The 23,236-nt window shown below is 46.9% G+C and overlaps 1 protein-coding gene across 2 annotated transcripts in view; it reads left to right on the top strand.

Annotated features, from left to right (window-relative positions):
- lamb2 (laminin, beta 2 (laminin S)) overlaps positions 1-23,236 on the top strand; it is a 47,124-nt gene that overhangs the window by 22,182 nt on the left and 1,706 nt on the right. The window contains exons 3-33 of one of the 2 annotated variants that reach the window (XM_035740738.2): positions 1,480-1,649; positions 1,757-1,892; positions 4,633-4,706; positions 5,455-5,643; positions 5,861-5,924; positions 9,742-9,941; positions 10,106-10,226; positions 10,379-10,567; positions 10,863-11,042; positions 11,253-11,365; positions 11,878-11,957; positions 12,055-12,190; positions 12,302-12,460; positions 12,945-13,072; positions 13,233-13,368; positions 13,957-14,149; positions 14,261-14,404; positions 14,657-14,888; positions 14,988-15,157; positions 15,485-15,520; positions 17,516-17,740; positions 17,876-18,093; positions 18,257-18,353; positions 20,123-20,495; positions 20,647-20,831; positions 20,998-21,239; positions 21,371-21,574; positions 21,730-21,874; positions 22,063-22,270; positions 22,814-22,955; positions 23,047-23,223. In XM_035740738.2, the coding sequence (XP_035596631.1) occupies positions 1,480-1,649; positions 1,757-1,892; positions 4,633-4,706; positions 5,455-5,643; positions 5,861-5,924; positions 9,742-9,941; positions 10,106-10,226; positions 10,379-10,567; positions 10,863-11,042; positions 11,253-11,365; positions 11,878-11,957; positions 12,055-12,190; positions 12,302-12,460; positions 12,945-13,072; positions 13,233-13,368; positions 13,957-14,149; positions 14,261-14,404; positions 14,657-14,888; positions 14,988-15,157; positions 15,485-15,520; positions 17,516-17,740; positions 17,876-18,093; positions 18,257-18,353; positions 20,123-20,495; positions 20,647-20,831; positions 20,998-21,239; positions 21,371-21,574; positions 21,730-21,874; positions 22,063-22,270; positions 22,814-22,955; positions 23,047-23,223 (5,066 nt within the window). The remainder of the gene's footprint in view (positions 1-1,479; positions 1,650-1,756; positions 1,893-4,632; positions 4,707-5,454; positions 5,644-5,860; positions 5,925-9,741; positions 9,942-10,105; positions 10,227-10,378; positions 10,568-10,862; positions 11,043-11,252; positions 11,366-11,877; positions 11,958-12,054; positions 12,191-12,301; positions 12,461-12,944; positions 13,073-13,232; positions 13,369-13,956; positions 14,150-14,260; positions 14,405-14,656; positions 14,889-14,987; positions 15,158-15,484; positions 15,521-17,515; positions 17,741-17,875; positions 18,094-18,256; positions 18,354-20,122; positions 20,496-20,646; positions 20,832-20,997; positions 21,240-21,370; positions 21,575-21,729; positions 21,875-22,062; positions 22,271-22,813; positions 22,956-23,046; positions 23,224-23,236) is intronic. The other variant, XM_035740739.2, reaches the window with a different exon arrangement.

The following is a 23,236-nucleotide window of genomic DNA, read 5'->3' as shown; positions in this document are numbered from 1 at the left end:
TAAGTAATTGTTGAGGGCAGATTTTTGGGGTTACAGCATAATTACACAGGCCTAGCTTGATTTACCACAGAAGTTTCCTGGCAACAGGAAAGGGAACTGAGATAACACTACTACAGCATTCAGATAACATGTCCTCCGTGTTGAGGTGATATCCTTACTCAAAGAAAAGTGTATATTCCCATCATTGTCTGTGTACACAAATGCACTGTTGACATAGGAAACATATGACCAAGACATGTTCAAAGGTACAGTCATTATTATGTGTTGACTGAATGCCAAGTGTATCACTGTGGTGTGTGTGTGTGTGTGTGTGTGTGTGTGTGTGTGTGTGTGTGTGTGTGTGTGTGTGTGTGTGTGTGTGTGTGTGTGTGTGTGTGTGTGTGTGTGTGTGTGTGTGTGTGTGTGTGTGTGTGTGTCAGTGCCTGGCAGTGGTACCAGTGTGAGACTTGTCTGTATGCCAGGCAAACACAGGTTTCCTCGAGAGAGTGTCATGTTTTTGTTGATCGTCTCTGTGAAATCTCCTCAGGACTTTTCCTAGGACACTCACAATCCAAAGCTGTCCTAAAATCGTAATATGCAGCAGAATACGGAATGTTGATCCATTGTGTATGGATTTATTTCTGTTTGTGTTGCATGTTTTTGGTTCTTGTGTCCATAGAGTGCCTTAGAAGTACCTGTTGTAGACAGACAGACAGACAGACAGACAGACAGACAGACAGACAGACAGACAGACAGACAGACAGACAGACAGACCTGGCCCTGCTCTTTAGACTGAGTGTCTCCCCGTCCCACTGGCGCTTCACTAGGAATATATTTCAGGATGTTGACTGGACTGCTTGACGACTGTTGGGCTATTTTCAAACACCCCACACACAGTTCATCCATTGAGTCACACGGACATGAAAATGCATGCACAGACACACCCACACAAACTAACACAAAAAGACACACACAAGCTCACATGCTCACACACACACACATACACACATACTTTCCTGGTGTGCTGTCAGAACCTGACCTCGTTGACCTCCTAGTTGACCTTTGTGTTCGCTTCCAGATTTAGCGGCTGTAGGGCCCCATGTCAGGTCAACCGTTTTGGACTTCAGGAGAGAGAGGCACTGCTAACATATTCCCCCAAAAGATAATCTCTTTAAGTGTTTTTTCAACATTGTTACTCCTATTATTTAAACATTGACTGTTGAGCTGCAGGTGGGCTAGCAGCAGCTTTAGTTGGGCTCAGCTTTAGTCTCAGGATTAAACGTAGGCTTACTTCCTCTCTTGATGTCCTTTTCCTGTACTGATTAGAGTTTGTGGTAATGTCGTAGAAAGACAGAGAGTGATTTGTTTTCTAAGACAGAGGAGTGATCCATCTAGCGAAACCATTGTCTTTCTTTCTTCACTCTAAGTGACTGCAATAACATCCCCCTGCTGTGATGTTGTTTCCTGTCCTTAACCTCCTCTCCTTCCTCGCTTCTCCAGCCCTGGCATATGCCACTGCCCGGGAGCCAGACCACGCCCACGGCTGTACCCATGGCAGCTGTTACCCGGCAACAGGAGACCTGTTGGTGGGCCGTGAGAAGAGCCTGAAAGCATCATCTACATGCGGCTCCAGGAAGAAAGACCCCTACTGCATCGTCAGTCACTTACAGGTGTGTGTGTGTGTGTGTGGGTCTCCAACATCCTCTCACTCCCCCTACCTCTCTCTGTCCTGAGCTTCTGTTCGACCTCTGACCTGTGTCACCTCTGACCCCTGTAGGATGAGAAGAAATGTTTCCAGTGTGACTCTCGCCGCCCATATGATCCTGTCTACAACACCATCAGTCACCGCATTGAGAACGTCATCACCACGTTCAAACCACACCGCAAGAAGTCATGGTGGCAGTCGGAGAATGGTGAGAATTGAGATTGCATTCATAGAGGTTGCAATTATATCCATGTTTAAATAGTGAACCTTTGATTTTATGAGAAGCAGTGTTAAAACAGATTTGTCGTCTATTTGTGCCCCCTGCCTTCGGTTACATGACATACCCCCAGCATGCAGCTGTCAGTGGTATGAACTCATACAGAATCCATATCATCCGTATTATTAGAGGCCTAATCTTGGTTACTACTATTAATAACAGGTCTGTTCAGAGACCGAGAAAGAGAGGGGGGAGTGGAAGAGGGAGAGATCATGAGTGGATCATAAAAGGAAGCAGTAGTGAGAGGGTGAGATATGGGGGAGAGAGATGGGGCCGACGATCCTGGAAGCCACAGTGCGTCATTACAGTGAGTCCTGGTAGCTCTGTTCTGAAGGGCCTTCAAAGCCCAGAGGTCCATGGCCTCCATCACACTAAATCACCCTCTGTTCTCTGTAGTAGCCTACTTTACTCTGCCTGGACCGGACCCAGACCAGCCACAGGCCCACAGCTGTTTGTATGGGTATAATAACAGTGCAGGCTGTACCCTGGCACGTCAACAAAGGGAGGAACGAGAAAGAGAAGAGAGGAAAGGAAAGGAGGGTGGGGAGGGAGGGAGGGAAGGGGTCAGAGGAAGATTGGGAGCCGGAGAGAAAGAGTGAGAGAAAGAGTGGGAGGGTGTACATTGAGAGGGGTAGAAAATTAGATTTGGAGAATGGATTTGAAGACACCAGCTGAGCAATTCTCCTTCTTCATTGTTAATACAGAGCCCACATCACTGCAAACAAAAGCCCCATTTCAGGTCTATTTCTGAGTGATTGACTACTGTGGACCAGTATAGCACTGCCTGTACTCTATGTCGAACACTGAGAGGTGGGGGACAGGAAACAGTCACTATTTTTACTCTCAGTCTCCATGGTGTTTCTAGCAGGGCTTTAGAGTATGTGACATGGAGCACAGTGGGCTGCTTGTGCTATATGTGTGTAGACCACTGTCCCTGTGTCCCTCTGGTGTGAGGCCCCTTCCTTCACTTACTTCCTTAAGGGCTTGGAGTGGAAGGCTAGGTTGGGTGGGTACCTTATCCACTGTTCTGTAGAGCAGCTTGTGCCACTTCTACTCTGTTTGAAGTGGTACCAAGTAGGCTACTAGAAGGATGTGCGAGTGGGTTGGTTCCGTTAGTAGAGTGTACCAGTTACTAATTGCTCTCCGTTAACCAAGCCTCACAACAGCGGTGATGGGAGAAACACAAATGAAACTATTTGCTGTGACCCCTCTCCCACTCTCCAGTTCTATCTCTGTTTCCCTTCCTTTGCCCTTTCCCTCTCTTTGCTTCTCTCTCCTCCTCATTCTTCCTCTCCCTCTCCTCCAACGTGACTCCTTGGCTCTAGCACACCCTGCCTCTCTTTTCCCCTGCCTCTCTTTTCCTCTCCCTCTCCTCCAACGTGACTCCTTGGCTCTAGCACACCCTGCCGCTCTTTTCCTCTCCCTCTCCTCCAACGTGACTCCTTGGCTCTAGCACACCCTGCCTCTCTTTTCCTCTCCCTCTCCTCCAACGTGACTCCTTGGCTCTAGCACACCCTGCCTCTCTTTTCCTCTCCCTCTCCTCCAACGTGACTCCTTGGCTCTAGCACACCCTGCCTCTCTTTTCCTCTCCCTCTCCTCCAACGTGACTCCTTGGCTCTAGCACACCCTGCCGCTCTTTTCCTCTGCCTCTCTTTTCCCCTGCCTCCGTTTCCTTCCTGATTAGCCTTTCATTAAGGAGTGCAGGTTATGGTTCACAGCCTACAGCACAGACCCAATGGCCGAAATCCAGTTTGACCTTTTACTCACCAATGTGTGTCTGTGTGTATTTACACTGTGTGTGTGTCAGGGTCAGGTTGGTTTATGATTGCATGAATCTTCAGAACATTTGTGAGACTCTCTCTCTGTTATTTCCAGTCTTTTTTATTTTATTGTGTTACTTTTCCACAGGCCTGGCTCCCATCACACCACACCACAGCCTGCCTGAGTGGTAGATAGCTAGTGATGTTAATGTTGAGGTGCCAACCCCGGAAGCTGTACTCTGTCATTACCTCTCTCATTTTTTCATGTGCAGTTGTGCAGTTACGAATTTTACTGTTGTCTTCCTGCTGTTTGTATTCACTTCAGACTACATTTGGAGATGGGGAAAGGATCCTCAAACACTTAGCTTTATGAGCATGTGTTTAGGGTGTTCTCAGAGATTTCCCTTTGAGCTACGTTGTGGCATATAGACATTTCTGACGGGACTATTTACTGTGGTTATTATGTTATTTATATGCTGTAGCAGTTTAATGGTCCAACTGCTAGAAGGGGACAGAAGGCAGAACCCCCTACACTACTATTGGAACTTAAGACTTCTTCTCTACCAATTCATTGTGAATAATGGGCCAACTCGAGTGGTTCTTAAGGATGGATCATGCTCAGGAAGTGTGTGGGATTACCCATGTGGACGACCACATCTCCAGCCAAGACGAGAATGCCTTTTCCTGTTCAGATGCCATTACTCAAGCCAAGAGATGGACAGGGGCTTCCCTCACAGCTGGTAGTTGAGTTATCACTGGTGAAAACACGGGTTTGCATTTCCTGTAACAGACAGATTGACAGGTTGATTGAGTGCATACATTATAGATGTAATAGCAACAACATAAAGCTTGACATGCCCTCTCTCATCCTTTATCTCTCTCTCTCTCCATCCCTCTCGTTTTGTCTTCAGGAAAGCCTGATGTCTTCATTCAGCTGGACCTTGAGGCAGAATTCCATTTTACTCATCTTATCATGATCTTCAAGGTTAGACATAGAGCACTTAGTAAACCTTAGACCAGGGGTCTCCAACTTTTTCTATCATGAGAGCTACTTAATAAACATGTCACGAGCTATGGCTCTTTAGTGTACAAGAGAAAGTAGTGCACTGTATTGTCTGTCAATATATCTGGTAAAATAATGGTTAATAAACAACTAACGGGGCCCTATAAAATCTGTAATTTTTTCCCAAAATTATGTTTTATATTTTCCCAAATGATGTTTTGTTTTGTATTACAGTTATTCATAGAGCAACAGCGAAATTGTATGTTCTGAGTTGATGTCAATGCTTAAATCACATCAGAATACTTTGTCTAATTCCCCTTTTTTCCATTTCTGTCAACCCACAAGATGGTTTTCATATCAACTGGCTACACATGGAGTGATGGACAAACACCTGCACCACACAGACAGAAAGAGGCAATATTGCTGGAAATTAATTGGCAGATAGTGTTAGGTTGGTCTTTTTAAGCCAGTTCAGTTCAGTTAGATAGTAGCTTGGAGCTTGTGGTGTCGGGATACTTGTCAGATTTGTTTATGACAGTTTGTGGTGGAACACGTGAAAATTGCATGTACTTTCAGAATTGTTTGGCGAGCTACTCATATGTGGTAGCTCACGATCAACCTGTTGGAGACCCCTGCCTTAAACAGTGTGTCAAATCTATGCAGTATATAACAATGTTCTGTGTCTTCAAATGAGCAACTACACACATCACATCCCTCTCCTGGCACACAGACATTTCGCCCAGCAGCCATGGTGATTGAGCGATCGGCAGATTTTGGACGTAACTGGCAGGTGTACCGCTACTTTGCCTATGACTGTGGCTCGGTCTTCCCCGGGGTATCTAAGGGACCCCTACGCAAAGTAGACGACGTCATCTGTGAGTCGCGCTACTCTGACATCGAGCCGTCCACAGAGGGAGAGGTGAGTCTGATAGTTAAGAGGGATTTATCCCTAGCCAATGACCACAAGACATTGGAAAGATGTTGAAAACACTTATTTTTGGTTGAAAAGACACATTTGTTTGAATAAACATTGAAAATGTGTCATTTCAATGTGTTGTGCTCACTAGGTTACTACAATTGTACACATACATTAAAATGGCATTCAACCACCTGTCCTGTCCCTCTTCTTCCTCCAGGCAATCTACAGAGTTCTGGACCCTGCCATCCACATTGAGGACCCCTACAGCCCCAACATTCAGAGTAAGATACACTCACCACAACTAACAACCACTTCCCCCCATGTTAAGCCAAACTCACACCGCTGACATGATACTGCCAGCCTACCGTATAATTTCAGCACAGCACAACACCTAAACAGAATGGCACATGACAGTCTGCACGGGATATGAAAACCAGCTGGTCTCTCTCCCCCACACAAGCTGTCTCTTCTATTTGGACTGGTATGACTTCACTGTTTCCCCAGGAGTAAGAGCAGCCTTCCCTAAGTAGTGACAGGGGAGGTTCTGTTCTTAATAAAAACCAAGGTATGGATTGACCCTGACCCTTAAACTGGATGTTCCATGTTGTCCAGACAGACAGAGAAGTTAACACAGGTGAAATCAATGAACAAAAATGAAAGACAGGGCTACGGTCCAGAATACAAAGAAACAGGGCTACGGTCCAGAATACAAAGAAACAGGGCTACGGTCCAGAATACAAAGAAACAGGGCTACGGTCCAGAATACAAAGAAACAGGGCTACGGTCCAGAACACAAAGAAACAGGGCTACGGTCCAGAATACAAAGAAACAGGGCTACGGTCCAGAATACAAAGAAACAGGGCTTACGTTCCAGAATACAAAGAAACAGGGCTACGGTCCAGAACACAAAGAAACAGGGCTACGGTCCAGAATACAAAGAAACAGGGCTACGGTCCAGAATACAAAGAAACAGGGCTACGGTCCAGAACACAAAGAAACAGGGCTACGGTCCAGAATACAAAGAAACAGGGCTACGGTCCAGAATACAAAGAAACAGGGCTACGGTCCAGAATACAAAGAAACAGGGCTACGGTCCAGAATACCAAGAAACAGGGCTACGTTCCAGAACACAAAGAACCAGGGCTACGGTCCAGAATACCAAGAAACAGGGCTACGGTCCAGAATACCAAGAAACAGGGCTACGGTCCAGAATACAAAGAAACAGGGCTACGGTCCAGAATACAAAGAATAGGGCTACGGTCCAGAATACCAAGAAACAGGGCTACGTTCCAGAACACAAAGAAACAGGGCTACGGTCCAGAATACAAAGAAACAGGGCTACGGTCCAGAATACAAAGAAACAGGGCTACGGTCCAGAACACAAAGAAACAGGGCTACGTTCCAGAACACAAAGAAACAGGGCTACGGTCCAGAATACAAAGAAACAGGGCTACGGTCCAGAATACAAAGAAACAGGGCTACGGTCCAGAATACCAAGAAACAGGGCTACGGTCCAGAACACAAAGAAACAGGGCTACGTTCCAGAACACAAAGAAACAGGGCTACGTTCCAGAACACAAAGAAACAGGGCTACGTTCCAGAACACAAAGAAACAGGGCTACGTTCCAGAACACAAAGAAACAGGGCTACGGTCCAGAATACAAAGAAACAGGGCTACGTTCCAGAACACAAAGAAACAGGGATATGTTCCAGAACACAAAGAAACAGGGCTACGTTCCAGAACACAAAGAAACAGGGCTACGTTCCAGAACACAAAGAAACAGGGCTACGTTCCAGAACACAAAGAAACAGGGCTACGTTCCAGAACACAAAGAAACAGGGCTACGTTCCAGAACACAAAGAAACAGGGCTACGTTCCAGAACACAAAGAAACAGGGCTACGTTCCAGAACACAAAGAAACAGGGCTACGTTCCAGAACACAAAGAAACAGGGCTACGTTCCAGAACACAAAGAAACAGGGCTTACGTTCCAGAACACAAAGAAACAGGGCTACGTTCCAGAACACAAAGAAACAGGGCTACGTTCCAGAACACAAAGAAACAGGGCTACGGTCCAGAACACAAAGAAACAGGGCTTACGTTCCAGAACACAAAGAAACAGGGCTACGTTCCAGAACACAAAGAAACAGGGCTACGTTCCAGAACACAAAGAAACAGGGCTACGTTCCAGAACACAAAGAAACAGGGCTTACGTTCCAGAACACAAAGAAACAGGGCTACGTTCCAGAACACAAAGAAACAGGGCTACGTTCCAGAACACAAAGAAACAGGGCTACGTTCCAGAACACAAAGAAACAGGGCTTACGTTCCAGAACACAAAGAAACAGGGCTACATTCCAGAACACAAAGAAACAGGGCTACGTTCCAGAACACAAAGAAACAGGGCTACGGTCCAGAATACAAAGAAACAGGGCTACGTTCCAGAACACAAAGAAACAGGGCTACGTTCCAGAACACAAAGAAACAGGGCTACGTTCCAGAACACAAAGAAACAGGGCTACGTTCCAGAACACAAAGAAAAAGAACATAAGGTTGACTAAGAAAAGAAAAGCAGAACCTTACAGGTAAAGTGACTATGCATAGATAAAGAGCTCTCACTCTGTATCGGCTTTAGCTCGGATTTGACAGAGAGACACATTTTGAGGGGGTTTAGTAATTAAAGTGCTGAAACCTGATGTGTTCCTGCTGTAAAGGAGGCAGTTGAATCTGCTAGTGTGCCACAGAATATCGACATGGAGGGAGGATGTCTGAGAGGAGGGAGTTAAAATGAAGCCTGGATGTCGGGTGTTTCCCGTTACAGAATGCCTATGGTTTAGTTTGAGCACTTTCCCATGCAGAGCTCATCCACAGCTAGAGAGTTTAAAGATGGACGGCTCTGTCCTGATAGAGGTAATCCTGTCAGGGAAGTTGGGGGAGCTGTTAGCAGGAGGTACATTAGTATGTTAATAATAACAATGAAATGACTTTACCAGTGGCTTGACTGATACTCATAAGAGTTGGACATGGCATATTGTGGCCCTGGCAACAGCCTGATATTCCCCAAAGTCCTGTGGAACAGTGGAACTTATTGTCCCACTGGTTTGTGAGAAAGGGAGTGGTGTTTTGCCTGTCAAGGTCTAGAGAACAGGGCCCTTCTGTGTGTGAGAAAGGATACGCTCAGATAACAGGCCAGGAGTACTGATAGGGCCCGGATTTGAGGCTGCTCTGCCGCTCTGCCGAGTCAAATGAAGGTAGGTAATGGAAGGAACCACACAAAGAATACTAAGTGTTTCTTAGGAGTACAGTGAAGGTAGCTGCCCCAAAACACCGCTTTTTCGCATAGAGGTGTGACTTGTTCTCCATTTGTTTCTGTTGAAACACTGTGTGGAGAGAGATAAGCACTAAGTGGAGAGAGAGAGAGTGCTGATTGATTCCGCATGCTGTCTGCAGCGCATCTCTCTCTAGTCTGTAGGGGAAAGATGAGCCATTGGGGAAAATCTATTTTTTTGGACTTAACTTGCTTTCCACTCTTCCATGTGGTTTCTTCCTTCATAGACTCCATGAAGTGATGACCTCTTCATAAATATTTGGTCAAATGATACATTTTGTGTATTGTTTCCTAGTGAACAGCTGAAACGTGACTGACAGCAGGGAATGTTCTGTGCACAGTAGCAACCTACCGCCCCTCTGTGAGAGTTTATCAATGTGCATCCCAAATGGCACCCTATTCTCTTATCCTATTCTCTGGTCAAAAGTAGTGCAGTATTTAGGAAATAGGGTACCATTTGGGACGCAACTCAAGTCTCCTAACAACACCCTCCATGCCCCTTTCAGTCCGCCCTTATTTTCACCCCTTCTCCCCCCCCCCGGCCCCCTTCAGCGATGTCATGCTCGCCTGGCCTTGACTTCTTCCTTTTACGGGGGAGAGTGTCTCTGCTTATGTCTGTGGTGGGGGTTAATGGATAATTAATGGTGTATCTGGAACCTTTCCTTTTGACTTTGAAGTATTCATTTGGATGTTCAAATAGCTTGTTGTATATCTCCTAATCTCTCTGCTTCCCCCCCCTTCCTCTCTTCTCCTCCTCTTGCATCCTGAAGACCAGCTGAAGATCACTAACCTGCGTGTGAACTTCACCAAGCTGCACACTCTGGGAGATAACCTGCTGGACTCCCGCGTGGAGATCAAGGAGAAGTACTACTATGCCATGTACGAGCTGGTCGTCCGCGGCAACTGCTTCTGCTATGGCCACGCCTCTGAGTGTGCCCCCATCGAGGGGATCAAGGATGAGGAGGGCATGGTGAGTAAGGGGACACAGAACTGCCCTTAGTTGTATGGAGGAAGACTGCCCTATATAGATTGCTGTGTATGAAAGCAGAGGCATCTGTGCAGAGGGGAGTTAGAATGGGAGGTTTTGTTTAGAATTCTCTGTGATTTGTGTAATTCAGCCTCCCTGTCCCCCAGGTCCATGGGAGGTGTGTCTGCAAGCACAACACGAAGGGTCTGAATTGTGAGCTGTGTGATGACTTCCATAGTGACATGCCCTGGAGACCGGCTGAGGGACGCAACACCAACGCCTGCAAGAGTGAGTGGTGGTGTACCACACCATAACCAGAAACGTCTCTTACTCCTCTCCTAACATCACTGATTATTATTATGAACACACCAGTCATAGGTCATAATCAAAGGAATGAGAGTCTTGATTATGTTGTTATCTGTACCCTTGGTCTCTCACAGAATGTAACTGTAACGGCCACTCCAACCAGTGTCACTTTGACATGGCGGTTTACTTGGCCACGGGCAATGCCGGCGGTGGCGTCTGTGACCACTGTCTCCACAACACCATGGGACGCAACTGTGAGATGTGTAAACCATTTTACTACAAGGACCTCAGTAGGGACATCAGAGACCCCGGGGTCTGTACTGGTGAGTAGAGGGTGTCGACCGCTTCTCAGAACTGGGGCACAAGAACTGTGTGTGTATTTCTCACATTATCATACTGTGTATGAGTGATGGCATAGGTATGTACGTGTACAGGTTATTTACACGTTTGAAACCCTGGTACCACTATATGTCCATTAATATAATAATAATAATAATAATATAATAATATAATAATAATAATAGATGTGAGCGTGTACATGTTTTCTAGGTAGTACGTACTACTGCATGGTTATGTTTGTTAAGTTTAACAGGATGTTTGTTGTCTTCCTTCTACCAGCCTGTGACTGTGATCCTGATGGTTCCCTGAATGGGGGCATCTGTGACGGGCATGACGAGCCATCCCTGGGCATGATCGCTGGGCAGTGCCGCTGTAAGGACCACGTGGAAGGGCATCGCTGTGACAAATGCAAGTCGGGCTTCTTTGGCCTGAGTGCAGCAAACCCCCGCGGCTGCCAACGTGAGTGGAGAGGAGCACAATCATGAATCATTCTAACAAATTGAACTGATATTGAACTGATTGTAGTCCAAATTACCCTCATTTTGTGTGGTTGTTATGTTAGAGATTTTGGAGCAATCTTTTGTTAATCTCTCTCAGTGCTTTGAATAAAATCATGTGCCACATTTCTGTGTTCCCATGCCCCTATAATTCCTGCTCTGCCCCCCTCAGCCTGCCAGTGTGACCCCAGGGGTACTGTGTCAGAGAGCCCAAAATGTGACCCTGTGAGTGGGGACTGCTTCTGTAAGCGACTGGTCACCGGACGCAGCTGTGACCTGTGTCTGGTAAGGCTCCAGGAGAGCCTCCCTCTCCTAACCATAACACACAGAGATTCTCTCTCTCTCTCTCTCTTTCCATTCATTCATTCATACGTACATTCACATCCCCCTGTCACTCACATAACTTCCTTGCCGTGCCAGTAACAATACCCAGGAATGTAAAGCCCTGCTTGGGGCTTCATATCTAAATGTAGCCCAGGGATGTCAGGCCTCTCCGGTTGGTGTAGGTTACAGCATGCTAAAAATGGTCAGCTGTGGATCCTTAACTCTCATAAGCTGCATAAAGGCTTGTTTTAAAGTCATGAACAGGCAACCACTATTTTGCACCCATAACTTAAGCTCTACCAGCCTGTACTTTGATAGGCAGCATGTATCTACAGTATCTCATTTTGGAGCTAGGAACACCTGGTTGAGGTATCTGAGTAGTTACCTATGATGTAAGGGCCAGTAACCCTGGCTAATGTCGTCAGGAATGTCATCTGTCTGGTGCTAACAGCTGCCTGTCTGTCTGCCCACAGCCAGAACACTGGGCACTGAGTCATGACATGAATGGCTGCAGAGACTGTGACTGTGATGTGGGCGGAGCCACAGATAACCAGTGAGTGACAGCGTGGCCGCGGGAAGATGTTTTGGGTTGGGGGTGCTGTCGACTGGTTACATGCTTACTGCATAGATTTCTTATGTGTCTTCCCCAGCTGCTCTATGGAGAATGGCCAGTGCCGCTGTCGTAGTCATATGATGGGCCGTCAATGTACCCAGGTGGAGTCTGGGTGGTACTTCATGGCTCTGGACCACTATACCTATGAGGCTGAGCTGGCCATATTGGGACAGGTAACTACTGCTTGTTATAGATAAGACTGGGGTGGACCCTTATTTGCATTGTTTGTACTGTCTATGTTTGACTTTGTGTGAATGCTTGATGGTATTTGTGTGTGTGTTCAGGGCTGCAGTGTGGAGCAGAGGGAGCACCAGCCTGGGCGCCCTGCCACCTGGACTGGCACTGGGTTTGCCAAGGTCCCAGAGGGCAGCAGCCTGGAGTTCTCCATCAACAACATCCCCTACTCCATGGAATACGACCTCCTCATCCGCTATGAGCCACAGGTTAGTGCCTAGTCACACATACTGGGCTTGGGGGGTATTCAGATGTTCAAATCGTCATACCGTTCTTCTCTCATACCAGGATTTACGCTGTTACCAGCATAGCACACACGGGGGAGGTAAAACGCAAGAAAAGAAAAATGTACTTGTGTCGTGCACGAAGAAGATGAACTAACCGACTTGCCAAAACCATAGTTTGTTAACAAGACATTTGTGGAGTGGTTGACAAACTTATTTTAATGACTCCGACCTAAGTGTATGTAAACTTCAGACTTCAACTGTGCATACGTGTACACACACACACACGCACACGCACGCACGCACGCACACACACACACACACACACACACACACACACACACACACACACACACACACACACACACACACACACACACACACACACACACACCCCTCTGTTTTCTGGATGTGCACAGTGTGTAACTGTATATGACTGTTATTGTGGTGTGTGTGTGTCTTGTGTTAGATGCCACGGGACTGGGGGGAGGTCCGTGTGACGATCATTCGGCCAGGGCCCATTCCCACCAGCAGCCCTTGTGGAAACACCATCCCTGCAGACGACATGCTCACTATGTCCCTGCCTGCAGGATCCAGGTGAGAACCTCACACACACCTCACTACGGAATATACAGTGCCCTTGTGTCTGGCTCAGGTGACTGTGATACACTTGTGTAATTGGATGTTACTACATGGTGGATTTTGCTTTTCCTAAAAGTGAGTATTTTCCTGTGTGGTGTGTGTGTGTTTGCTGCAGGTTTGCCGTGCTGGCTCCACCTGTATGCATGGAGAGAGGAGTGAGCTACACTCTTCGCTTTGAGTTCAGTCGCTATCTGGATGGGAACAGTATTCTCATTCTTGGTACAACCGCTGCCAACATTTTAGTGGACTCTGTGAGTATCAAGACTCAACAAATTGAGTCTCCTGAGTGGTGCAGCGGTCTAAGGCGCCACAACAGTCGGGGGTTCGATCCCAGGCTGTGTCACAGCTGGCCGTTACTGGGAGCCTATAGGGCGACATACAATTGGCCCACTGTCGTCTGGGTTCAGTGAAGGTTTGGCTGGGGGGGCTTTCCTTGGCTCATCGTGCTCTAGCGACTCCTTACGGCGGCCCGGGCACCTGCAAGCTGACCTCGGTCGTCAGTTGAACAGTGTTTCTTCTGACACATTGGTGCAGCTCGCTTCCGGGTTAAGTGAGCAGTGTGTTAAGAAGCAACGTGGCTTGGCGGGTCATGTTTCGAATGACACATGACTTGACCTTCGGCTCTCCCGAGCCCGTTGGGGAGTTGCAGTGATGAGACAAGATTGTAACTATCAATTAAAAAAGGGCAACAATTACAAAGTAAATTATATAACATTTTAAGAAACTTACTCAATAAATTACGCTTGTCTGCACATCTCTCTCTTTATCTCTCTCCCTCTCTCTCTAATTGTGTTCTTCTTATGCAATCCAGCTAATACTCCTGCCTGCTTCCTCTCCAGATCTCCCTGATCCCTCGTTACTCCTCCCTGGAGATGTTCATTGGCGGTGACCCTGCCTCCATCGCTAGGAAGCAGAGCTACGAGCGCTACCGCTGCCACGAGGGGGCCAAGAGCGTGACACGCCCCCAGATCAGCAACGTCTGTGCCAAACTCATCACCAGCATGTCAGCCATCATTAACCATGGAGCCCTGCGTAAGTTATTTCACGGGTACACATAATCACGATCTGCTATCATCAAGGATGCCAGGTTATTATTTTCACAATGAAATGAAAATGTTTTCATCACGTCTTTCTTCTTCACAGCTTGCCTGTGTGACCCCCAGGGCTCAGTCAGCTCAGTGTGTGACACGCACGGAGGTCAGTGCCGCTGTAGGCCAAACGTGATTGGACTTCGCTGTGACCAGTGTGCTCCTGGGACGTACGGCTTTGGACCTGCAGGATGTAAAGGTTAGTGTTGTAACCCCAGTCAACCGCACAAAGAGTAAGGGCAAAACTCCTGGTGTTATCCTGTAGGGTACACAAATAGTTTATTCTGCAAAGGTGCATTGGACTGTACAGTCTGTCTATCCCACTTATGTGAACAGCTGTACTGGTGGCGCCCCCTGCTGCCTCATTACCTACTGACCCACTCCTCTCTTGATTTATACTTTCCAATAAATCTCTCTCTCTCTCCCTCCCTCCCACCCTCGCTCTCTCTAGCATGTGAGTGCAATCTGGAAGGTGCGGTCACTCGGTCCTGTGACCAGTTGACTGGGCAGTGCCCGTGCCGCCCGGGTGCGTTCGGCCAGCGGTGCGATGGCTGCCAGGCAGGACACTGGGGCTTCCCCAACTGTAAGCGATGCCTGTGTAATGGACATGCTGAGGAGTGCCACCAGAGGACCGGAGCCTGTCTCAACTGCAGGGACAACACTGGAGGGGACAAATGTGACAGGTTAGGCTTCACCACGGGGACAGTGGGGAATCTTGAATAAGTATTAAGGTAGCCAATGTAATGTTATTGACAAGCATACTGCTATTGCTGTATTTCAAGGTGTGCCAACGGTTACTACGGCAACCCAGTGTTGGGCACAGGTATGGGTAACCAATGTCGGGCCTGCCCTTGCCCAGATGGCCCAAACAGCGGACGCCACTTCGCTGCCTCCTGTTACCAGGACAACCGCAACAGACAGGTGGTCTGCAACTGTAACCAAGGATACACAGGTACAACCCACACCTCCATTTCTCCATTGAGGTGTCTTCTCTCTCTCCTTACTGTTCTTCCTCCTCCTTTGTCAGCCAGGCAAGTGGACAAAGAACAGTTTGATCATGTCTGCATGAATGAGCAGATGCTTCCTAGGGTTGATGTACTGTGAAAGAGGATCTGTTAGTGTGATTTAACTCAGGGAAATGTCCATGGTGTGATATTCCAAGTCATTCGCCAGGGTGGGTCTTTTGGTGAGACAGACATTTCTCTTGTAGAACGTTTATCCTACCAGGAAAAATGTGGAATGATAATGTGTGTTTCCTCCCTTACCCAACTTGGCACAGGGGGGATGGTTAAGCGCTCCGAGGGTTCTTTCAAGCGTGAGTAGTGATGGTGACCCCACCTCCTTACCAACCCCCCCCCTCCCCTGCCACCTGCATGGCTTCAGCACCCCACCCATCTATGGTGCTGTGCCACAGTGCATTCCTGACTCAGAGTAGATGGAGCTCCCAAGAACTGACCAAGAATCAATTTCGACTGACTGTATAACACAAATAACTGTGTTTGAGTTGGATGGCCGACACTGGGTCTGGGTCACTTTCTACAGTGTCTCCTGTGTATAGCAACTATAATGTTATACTGGGCACATACAGTCAGTGCTTGGTACTCCTGCTGGCTTACACAGGCACTAAGCAGCCAAACAGTCAACCAGCTGATAACAACAAAATCTCTGCCCCGCTGCCTTTTGCCTTGTGATTCTCTGCCTCTGTTGCAGACACAAGACAGTAACAGGTATATCAGTCATAGTAGACAAGCTGAAGCTGTGAGATTACACCAACCTATTGTACATTCACTGTGAGCCTGTGACAGAAAGACAACCAAGCATTCTGCCTACTCTGCTTTAGACAGCTTTGTTGCAATGAGCTCAATATGATGTGCTTTACTGTAAACCGACTAACCATCAACAGCCCCTTCTATGTGTCATATCCTTTTATTCAATATATTTAGTTTGCTCCGCAAAGACACAAAGAAACAAAGGCACAATGAATCACTGAAACACAAAATAGTAGTATCACAATGCCCCTTTATGAATCAGTTGAGGAAATCTTGTCCGTTAAATGAGGAAATCCTATATTTTGTTCCACTATGGTTTAGAATACAGTACTTCCCATTTTTTTTGTCCAGCTAATGGCTGCAGGGGGAAGAGTATGCTGGAGAGACCACAAGACCAGCAGCTGTAAGTTGTCTGTCAGACCCAAAAGTCAGCCCCCTCCCACACCAGCATACTCTGCCCCCTGCAGCCATCAGCTGGACTCAAAAATGGCAAGTATGTCTCCCTTCCTCTGAATCCATCTTAAGACGACATGGGCTCTGTCACGACCCGGTTATGAACTCTGGTCTCCGGTATGAGAAACAGTCACTTAGCAAACTGAGCCACTAATAGTCGGCAGAACCCAGAAGATGAGGCAGACACAGCAGTACTTGAGACGGTGTTTTAATAAAGTAAAAAGGAAAGTTCAGGCAAAAATATAAATCCACAATGTCAGAAGTAATTCCAAGAGAAAAAGGTAATCCTCCAAGTCAAAAGGTAAATCCACAAGGTGGTAGGTACAGCAGGAAAAAGCCTCAAAAGATAATCAAAAATAAATAAACAAAAACAGAGTACCACAAGCGAGTCCAACTGGAGCAACAACTGTTCACAGCATCACTGGGGCTGGGTGCTAACATTCAAACACAGAGCAAAGAACTGAGGAAAACTAAGGGTTTAAATACATTCAAGGGAAACGAGGCACAGGTGCAAATAATAACTGGAAACAAGGGAAAACAAAAGGGTCAAAAAGCACAATGGGGGCATCTGGTGGCCAAAACCAGAACAATCCTGGCCAAATCCTGACAGGCTCTTTGTGAGAAAAGCTAATTGTTCACAATGTCTGCCGAAAGACTGAACATAATCCACTTTGCAACAGTGTGATCACAGAGATCCTCACTAATCACTGTTAATCTCCTGGGTAACCAACTCCCTTTTAACCCAAGATATAATAGCATTGCACAATGATAAAATATCAAAACAAATTAAGTTTATAACATGATGTGTACAGTTTGAGTAACATTCTGATAATTACTTTACTGATAGTCACTGAGGTAGGTATCACACACAGCACATGACTCTCTGTTCGCAGAAGCTGTCACACTGTAACCGTCTGACTTAAATCCACTGGAAAACAGTTTGGAAATACTTGGAAATATGAAGTAATTTATATCCATCACCCAGCCAATAAATATCTCAATCTCACCATGAGATATTCCACTGAAGTACTCTTTCTTTTCAAAAATGTCACACCTTCTCCCTCAACCTTTTTTCCTATTGGTCACAGGATCCCGGTGTGAGGAGTGCGCCCCTGGTTACTACGGTAACCCCTCCCAGCCAGGTGGGCGGTGTCAGCCGTGCAGGTGCAGTAATAACATTGACATGTCAGATCTGGATGCGTGTGACCGGCGGACAGGAGAGTGTAAGAAGTGTCTCTACAACACAGAGGGACCGGACTGTGGCTTGTGCAAGAGCGGTTACTATGGAGACGCCTCGCGACGCAACTGCAGAAGTGAGTCTCTGTTGACACATCCTCATCAAACACCAGAAAACTTAAGAACCATTCATTTTAGGAATGTTGCATTGAAACTATGCGTCGTGCACCCTAGTAAAGGTTCAATCTATTTTCTTCTGTATGCTTCCCCAGAGTGCACCTGTAGCTTCCTGGGCACAGAGCATACCCAGTGTACAGCGCGGGATGAGTGTGTCTGCCAGCGTGCCACGGGGCAGTGCCAGTGTTTACCCAACACCATCGGCCTGACATGTGACCACTGTAAGCCCAACTACTGGAACCTGGCTAGTGGGCGGGGCTGTGAGGCCTGCGGCTGTGACCCCAACAATGCTGTCAACTCAGCCTGCAACGAGGTGTGTGTGTGTGTGTGGTTCCATTATCAAATCAAATTTTATTGGTCACATACACATGGTTTGCAGATGTTATTGTGAGTGTAGCAAAATGATTATAGTGTAATTATGAGACAGACCTCTTCTGTGACCTCATGCTCATGTTTGACTTCCCTGTGCCCCACAGTTCACTGGAAAGTGTCAGTGTCGTGATGGATTCGGTGGAAAGACCTGCACAGACTGCCAAGAGAACTACTGGGGAGACCCCAGGATCCAGTGCAGAGGTCAGCTTTAACGTCATGGAAGGTGTTATTCATGAGTTACAGAAGGTGTTATTCATGAGTCATGGAAGGTGTTATTCATGAGTTACAGAAGGTGTTATTCATGAGTCATGGAAGGTGTTATTCATGAGTCATGGAAGGTGTTATTCATGAGTCACAGAAGGTGTTATTCATGAGTCACAGAAGGTGTTATTCATGAGTTACAGAAGGTGTTATTCATGAGTCATGGAAGGTGTTATTCATGAGTTACAGAAGGTGTTATTCATGAGTCACAGAAGGTGTTATTCATGAGTCATGGAAGGTGTTATTCATGAGTTACAGAAGGTGTTATTCATGAGTCATGGAAGGTGTTATTCATGAGTCATGGAAGGTGTTATTCATAAGTCACAGAAGGTGTTATTCATGAGTCACAGAAGGTGTTATTCATGAGTCATGGAAGGTGTTATTCATGAGTTACAGAAGGTGTTAGTCATGAGTCATGGAAGGTGTTATTCATGAGTCATGGAAGGTGTTATTCATGAGTCACAGAAGGTGTTATTCATGAGTCATGGAAGGTGTTATTCATGAGTTACAGAAGGTGTTATTCATGAGTCATGGAAGGTGTTATTCATGAGTCATGGAAGGTGTTATTCATGAGTCACAGAAGGTGTTATTCATGAGTCATGGAAGGTGTTATTCATGAGTCATGGAAGGTGTTATTCATAAGTCACAGAAGGTGTTATTCATGAGTTTTTTTCACATTTATTATGTTACAGCCTTATTCTAAAATGTGTTCAATTGTTTTTTCCCCCCACATCAATCTATACACACAATACTCCATAAGGACAAAGCAAAATCAGGTTTTTAGAAATTTGTGCAAATTTATTAAAAATAAAAAATGGAAATATCACATTTACATAAGTATTCAGTACTTTTTTGAAGCAGCTTTGGCAGCGATTACAGCCCCAAGTCTTCTTGGGCTGTCATGTGCCTTTTACTGAGGAGTGGCTTCTGTCTGGCAACTCTACAATAAAGGCGTGATTGGTGAAGTGCTGCAGAGATGGTAGTCCTTCTGGAAGGTTCTCCCATCTCGACAGAGGAACTGTAGAGCTCTGTCAGAGTGACCATCGGGTTCTTGCTCACCTCCATGACCAAAGCCCTTCTCCCCTGACTGCTCAGTTTGGCCGGGCGGCCAGCTCTAGGGAGAGTCTTGGTGGTTCCAAACTTCTTCCATTTAAGAATGATGGAGGCCACTGTGTTCTTGGGGACCTTCAATGCTGCAGACATCTTTTGTTACCCTTCCCCAAGTCTGTGCCTCGACACAATCCTGTCTCGGAGCTCTACGGACAATTTCTTCAACCTCGTGGCTTGGTTTTTGCTCTGACATGCACGGTCAACTGTGGGACCTTAAATAGAGAGGCATGTGCCTTTCCAAATCATGTCCAATCAATTGAATTTACCACAGGAGGACTCCAATTTTAAGGATGACCAATGAAAGCAGGATGCACCTGAGCTCAATTTCGAGTCTCATAGCAAAGAGTATGATACCTTATTTACATAAGTATTATTTTTAAATATTTTTTTAAATAAATTTGCTAAACTTTCTAAAAACCTGTTTTCGCTTTCTCATTATGGGGTATTGTGTGTAGAATGGTGAGGAAAATGTTTTATTTAATCCACTTTAGAATAAGGCTGTAACATAACAAAATGTGGAAAAGTCAAGGGGTCTGAATACTTTCCAAATGCACTGTATACTAACAATCCCTCACTTTCTCTCTCTCTAACTCGCTCAGTCTGTGACTGTGACCCCAGGGGCATTGAGACATCCCAGTGTGACCAGAAGTCAGGACACTGTGTGTGTCAGCAGGGGGTGTCAGGCGTGCGTTGTGACCAGTGTGCGAGGGGCTTCTCAGGCCAGTTCCCTAACTGCCAGCCCTGCCATCAGTGCTTTGGGGACTGGGACCGGGTGGTGCAGGACCTGGCTGTCCGAACCAAGACCCTGTCGGAGCGGGCTCAAGAGATCCAGACCACGGGCCTGACTGGAGCCTATGAGAAGGCCTTCAGAGACCTGGAGAAGAAGCTGGCACAGGCCCAGGGCATCGTCAACGCCCGCAACACCACCGCAGAGGCAGTCAGCAGCCTGATGGAGCTCATTGAAGACCTCAGGTACAAGACATACACACAGACACTGTATTATACTGTACATAACAATACACATACATAGATAGACTTTCAGTCTGCATAAAGATTCACCATAAATATGCCTCTCCTCCAGTTTTGGAGTTTAACTGTAATTTCCTATCCCTTTCTCCTGCAGGTCTCAGATAGGTGAGACCACAGACACACTGAATCGTCTGGAGGGAGACCTGACCAGTGTGCAGAACAGCAACGTTGAGGCCAGTAATGAGCTCAGTGCTCTGGAGAGAGAGGCCAAACAGCTAAACCTGACCTCAGATCAGCTCCACCGTCAACTGGACATCCTCAAGAACTCCAACTTCCTGGGTGAGCAGAGACTTCATTTCCCCCTTCCAACATAGGGTTTCTGGGATACAAAATGCCCTAATGACTGATGTTATTAATGTTTTTTTTGTATAAATACTTAAGAAATATTAGTTAAATGTAGTATTAAATGTGTTGTTATTATTATTTGGCACTCTCTTTCCTCCAGGTGCATATGACAGCATCCGCAGCTCTTATAACAAGTCCCGTGATGCAGAGCGGCGAGCCAACCAGTCAACCACCACCACGCCCAGCACTGTTAGCCAATCAGCAGACACACGCCGCAAGACAGAACGCCTCATCTCTGCCAAGAAAGATGACTTCAACCGTAAGAACGCTGCCAACAAGCGAGCCCTGGGGGACCTCAATGCCAAGGCTCAGACCCTGGACATGAAGAAGATCAACGAGAAGGTGAAGCATGCATCATCTGTCTGATTGGATTAAACCCCTTAAACAGCACAAGATCAGAAGAAGAGTTCAGGCAAAGTTATAAACAAATGTAGTAATCTGATACATGTTCCACCCCCACCACCTTTGATCAGGTCTGTGGGACCCCTGGCGATGCCCCCTGTGCAGAGAGTCTTTGCGGAGGAGCAGGTTGCCGTGACGATGAGGGGAATAGGCACTGCGGAGGCCTGAACTGCAACGGTGCCGTAGCGATGGCAGATAACGCCCTGGAGAGGTCCAAGCACGCAGAGAAAGAGCTGAACAAAGCCATGGGGGAGGTAGAGGAGCTCTTCCACAAGGTCAGTTACACTATGTGTACCTAAACCAACACTGTCTTGACAGGAAATGGAGACCTGCAAAATCTATTGCGGCATGCCACTAATGCATACAACTGTATGACCTACATCACAAGGGTACTTGATAACAGTTATCCCTGATTCTGAGGGCTTCTCAGGTTGCAGATGCCAAGACCAAGGCGGAGGAGGCGAAGAGTAAAGCCCAGGCAGCTCTGGACAAGGCCACCAACACCAAGAACAAGGTGGAGCGCTCCAACAATGACCTGCGGGACCTCATCAAGCAGATTCGGGACTTCCTCATGCGTGAGTTGGCTAAAGTGATAGAAAATTCAGATGTTCGAGGAGCAGTAAGGTCCTTGTCTACATGGGACCATAAAAGCAATTTATCTTAAACTCGGGATCATCATCATGATCAGCATCATCACTAAGTGTTAACTTCCCGATCAACATCAAAAATATCTGTGCTGATCTGAATATCCATCTCCTTGCAGAGGAGGGTGCGGATCCAGACAGCATTGAGACGGTTGCCAACCGTGTCCTGGAGCTGTCCATCCCAGCCTCACCACAGCAGATCAGACACCTGGCAGAGGAGATCAAGGACCGGGTACGGAGCCTCTCCAACGTAGACGCCATTCTGCAACAGACACAGGACGATGTGCGCAAAGCAGAGCAGCTTCTGCAGGAAGCCAAGAAGGCCAGGTGTGTGTGTGTGCCTTGTATGTAGAGGGTTATACACTGAAGGTACAAAACATTTCCATGACATAGACTCACCAGGTGAAACCAGGTGAAAGCTATGATCCCTATTGATGTCACTTGTTAAATCCACTTCAATCATTGCAGATGAAGGGAAGGGGACGGGTTCAAGAAGGATTTTTAAACCTTGAGACATGGATTGTGTATGTGTGTCATTCAGAGAGTGAATGGGCAAGACAAAAGATTGAAGTGCCTTTGAACGGGGTACGGTAGTAAGTGCTGCAACTGCAACGGTTCCACGTGTGTATCAAGAATGGTCCACCACCCAACGTGCGCCAACATCCCTGTGAAATGCTTTTGACACCTTATAAAGTCCATGCCCCGGCAAATTGTGCTGTTCTGGGGGCAAAAGGGGCGGGGTGCAACTCAATCTTAGGAAGGTTTTCTTAATGTTTTGTACACTGTGTAGATTATAGCTGTGTCATGTCAAAGGAAATGTTTCAGCAGAGCAAGACGCTCCTGATTCTGACATGTGTTTCCGTTATGTAGGAATCGGGCAGAGGGGGTGAAATCCACAGCAGAGACAGTGAAACAGGCACTTGAGGATGCTAAGAAGGCCCAGGCCACAGCAGAGAAGGCCATACAGCGGGCTCGGGCTGACATTGGTGAAACGGAAGCTCGACTAGCACAGGTACTCAAGTGTGTGGACACCATCTGCATGCAGTTTGATGTGATGAAGGGATCAAAAGAGAATACATTCCTGATGTTTTCCCTTCTTTTAGATTGAGTCTGAGACCTCCAGCAGTGAACATGACTTGAATGATGCCATGGACCGCATGGGCAACCTAGGTCGGGAGATTAATGCTCTGAAGCTCAAACGTGCCCACAACAGCGTGGCAGCAGCTCGAGCTGAGGAGACAGCCACTATGGCAAGGGACAAAGCCAATGAGGCTAAGCAGGTGTGTGTGTGTG

The sequence above is a fragment of the Oncorhynchus keta genome, chromosome 28, assembly GCF_023373465.1.
Source record: "Oncorhynchus keta strain PuntledgeMale-10-30-2019 chromosome 28, Oket_V2, whole genome shotgun sequence".
In the NCBI taxonomy this organism is placed as follows: domain Eukaryota; kingdom Metazoa; phylum Chordata; class Actinopteri; order Salmoniformes; family Salmonidae; genus Oncorhynchus; species Oncorhynchus keta.
This window is presented reverse-complemented; position numbering and strand designations above follow the sequence as displayed.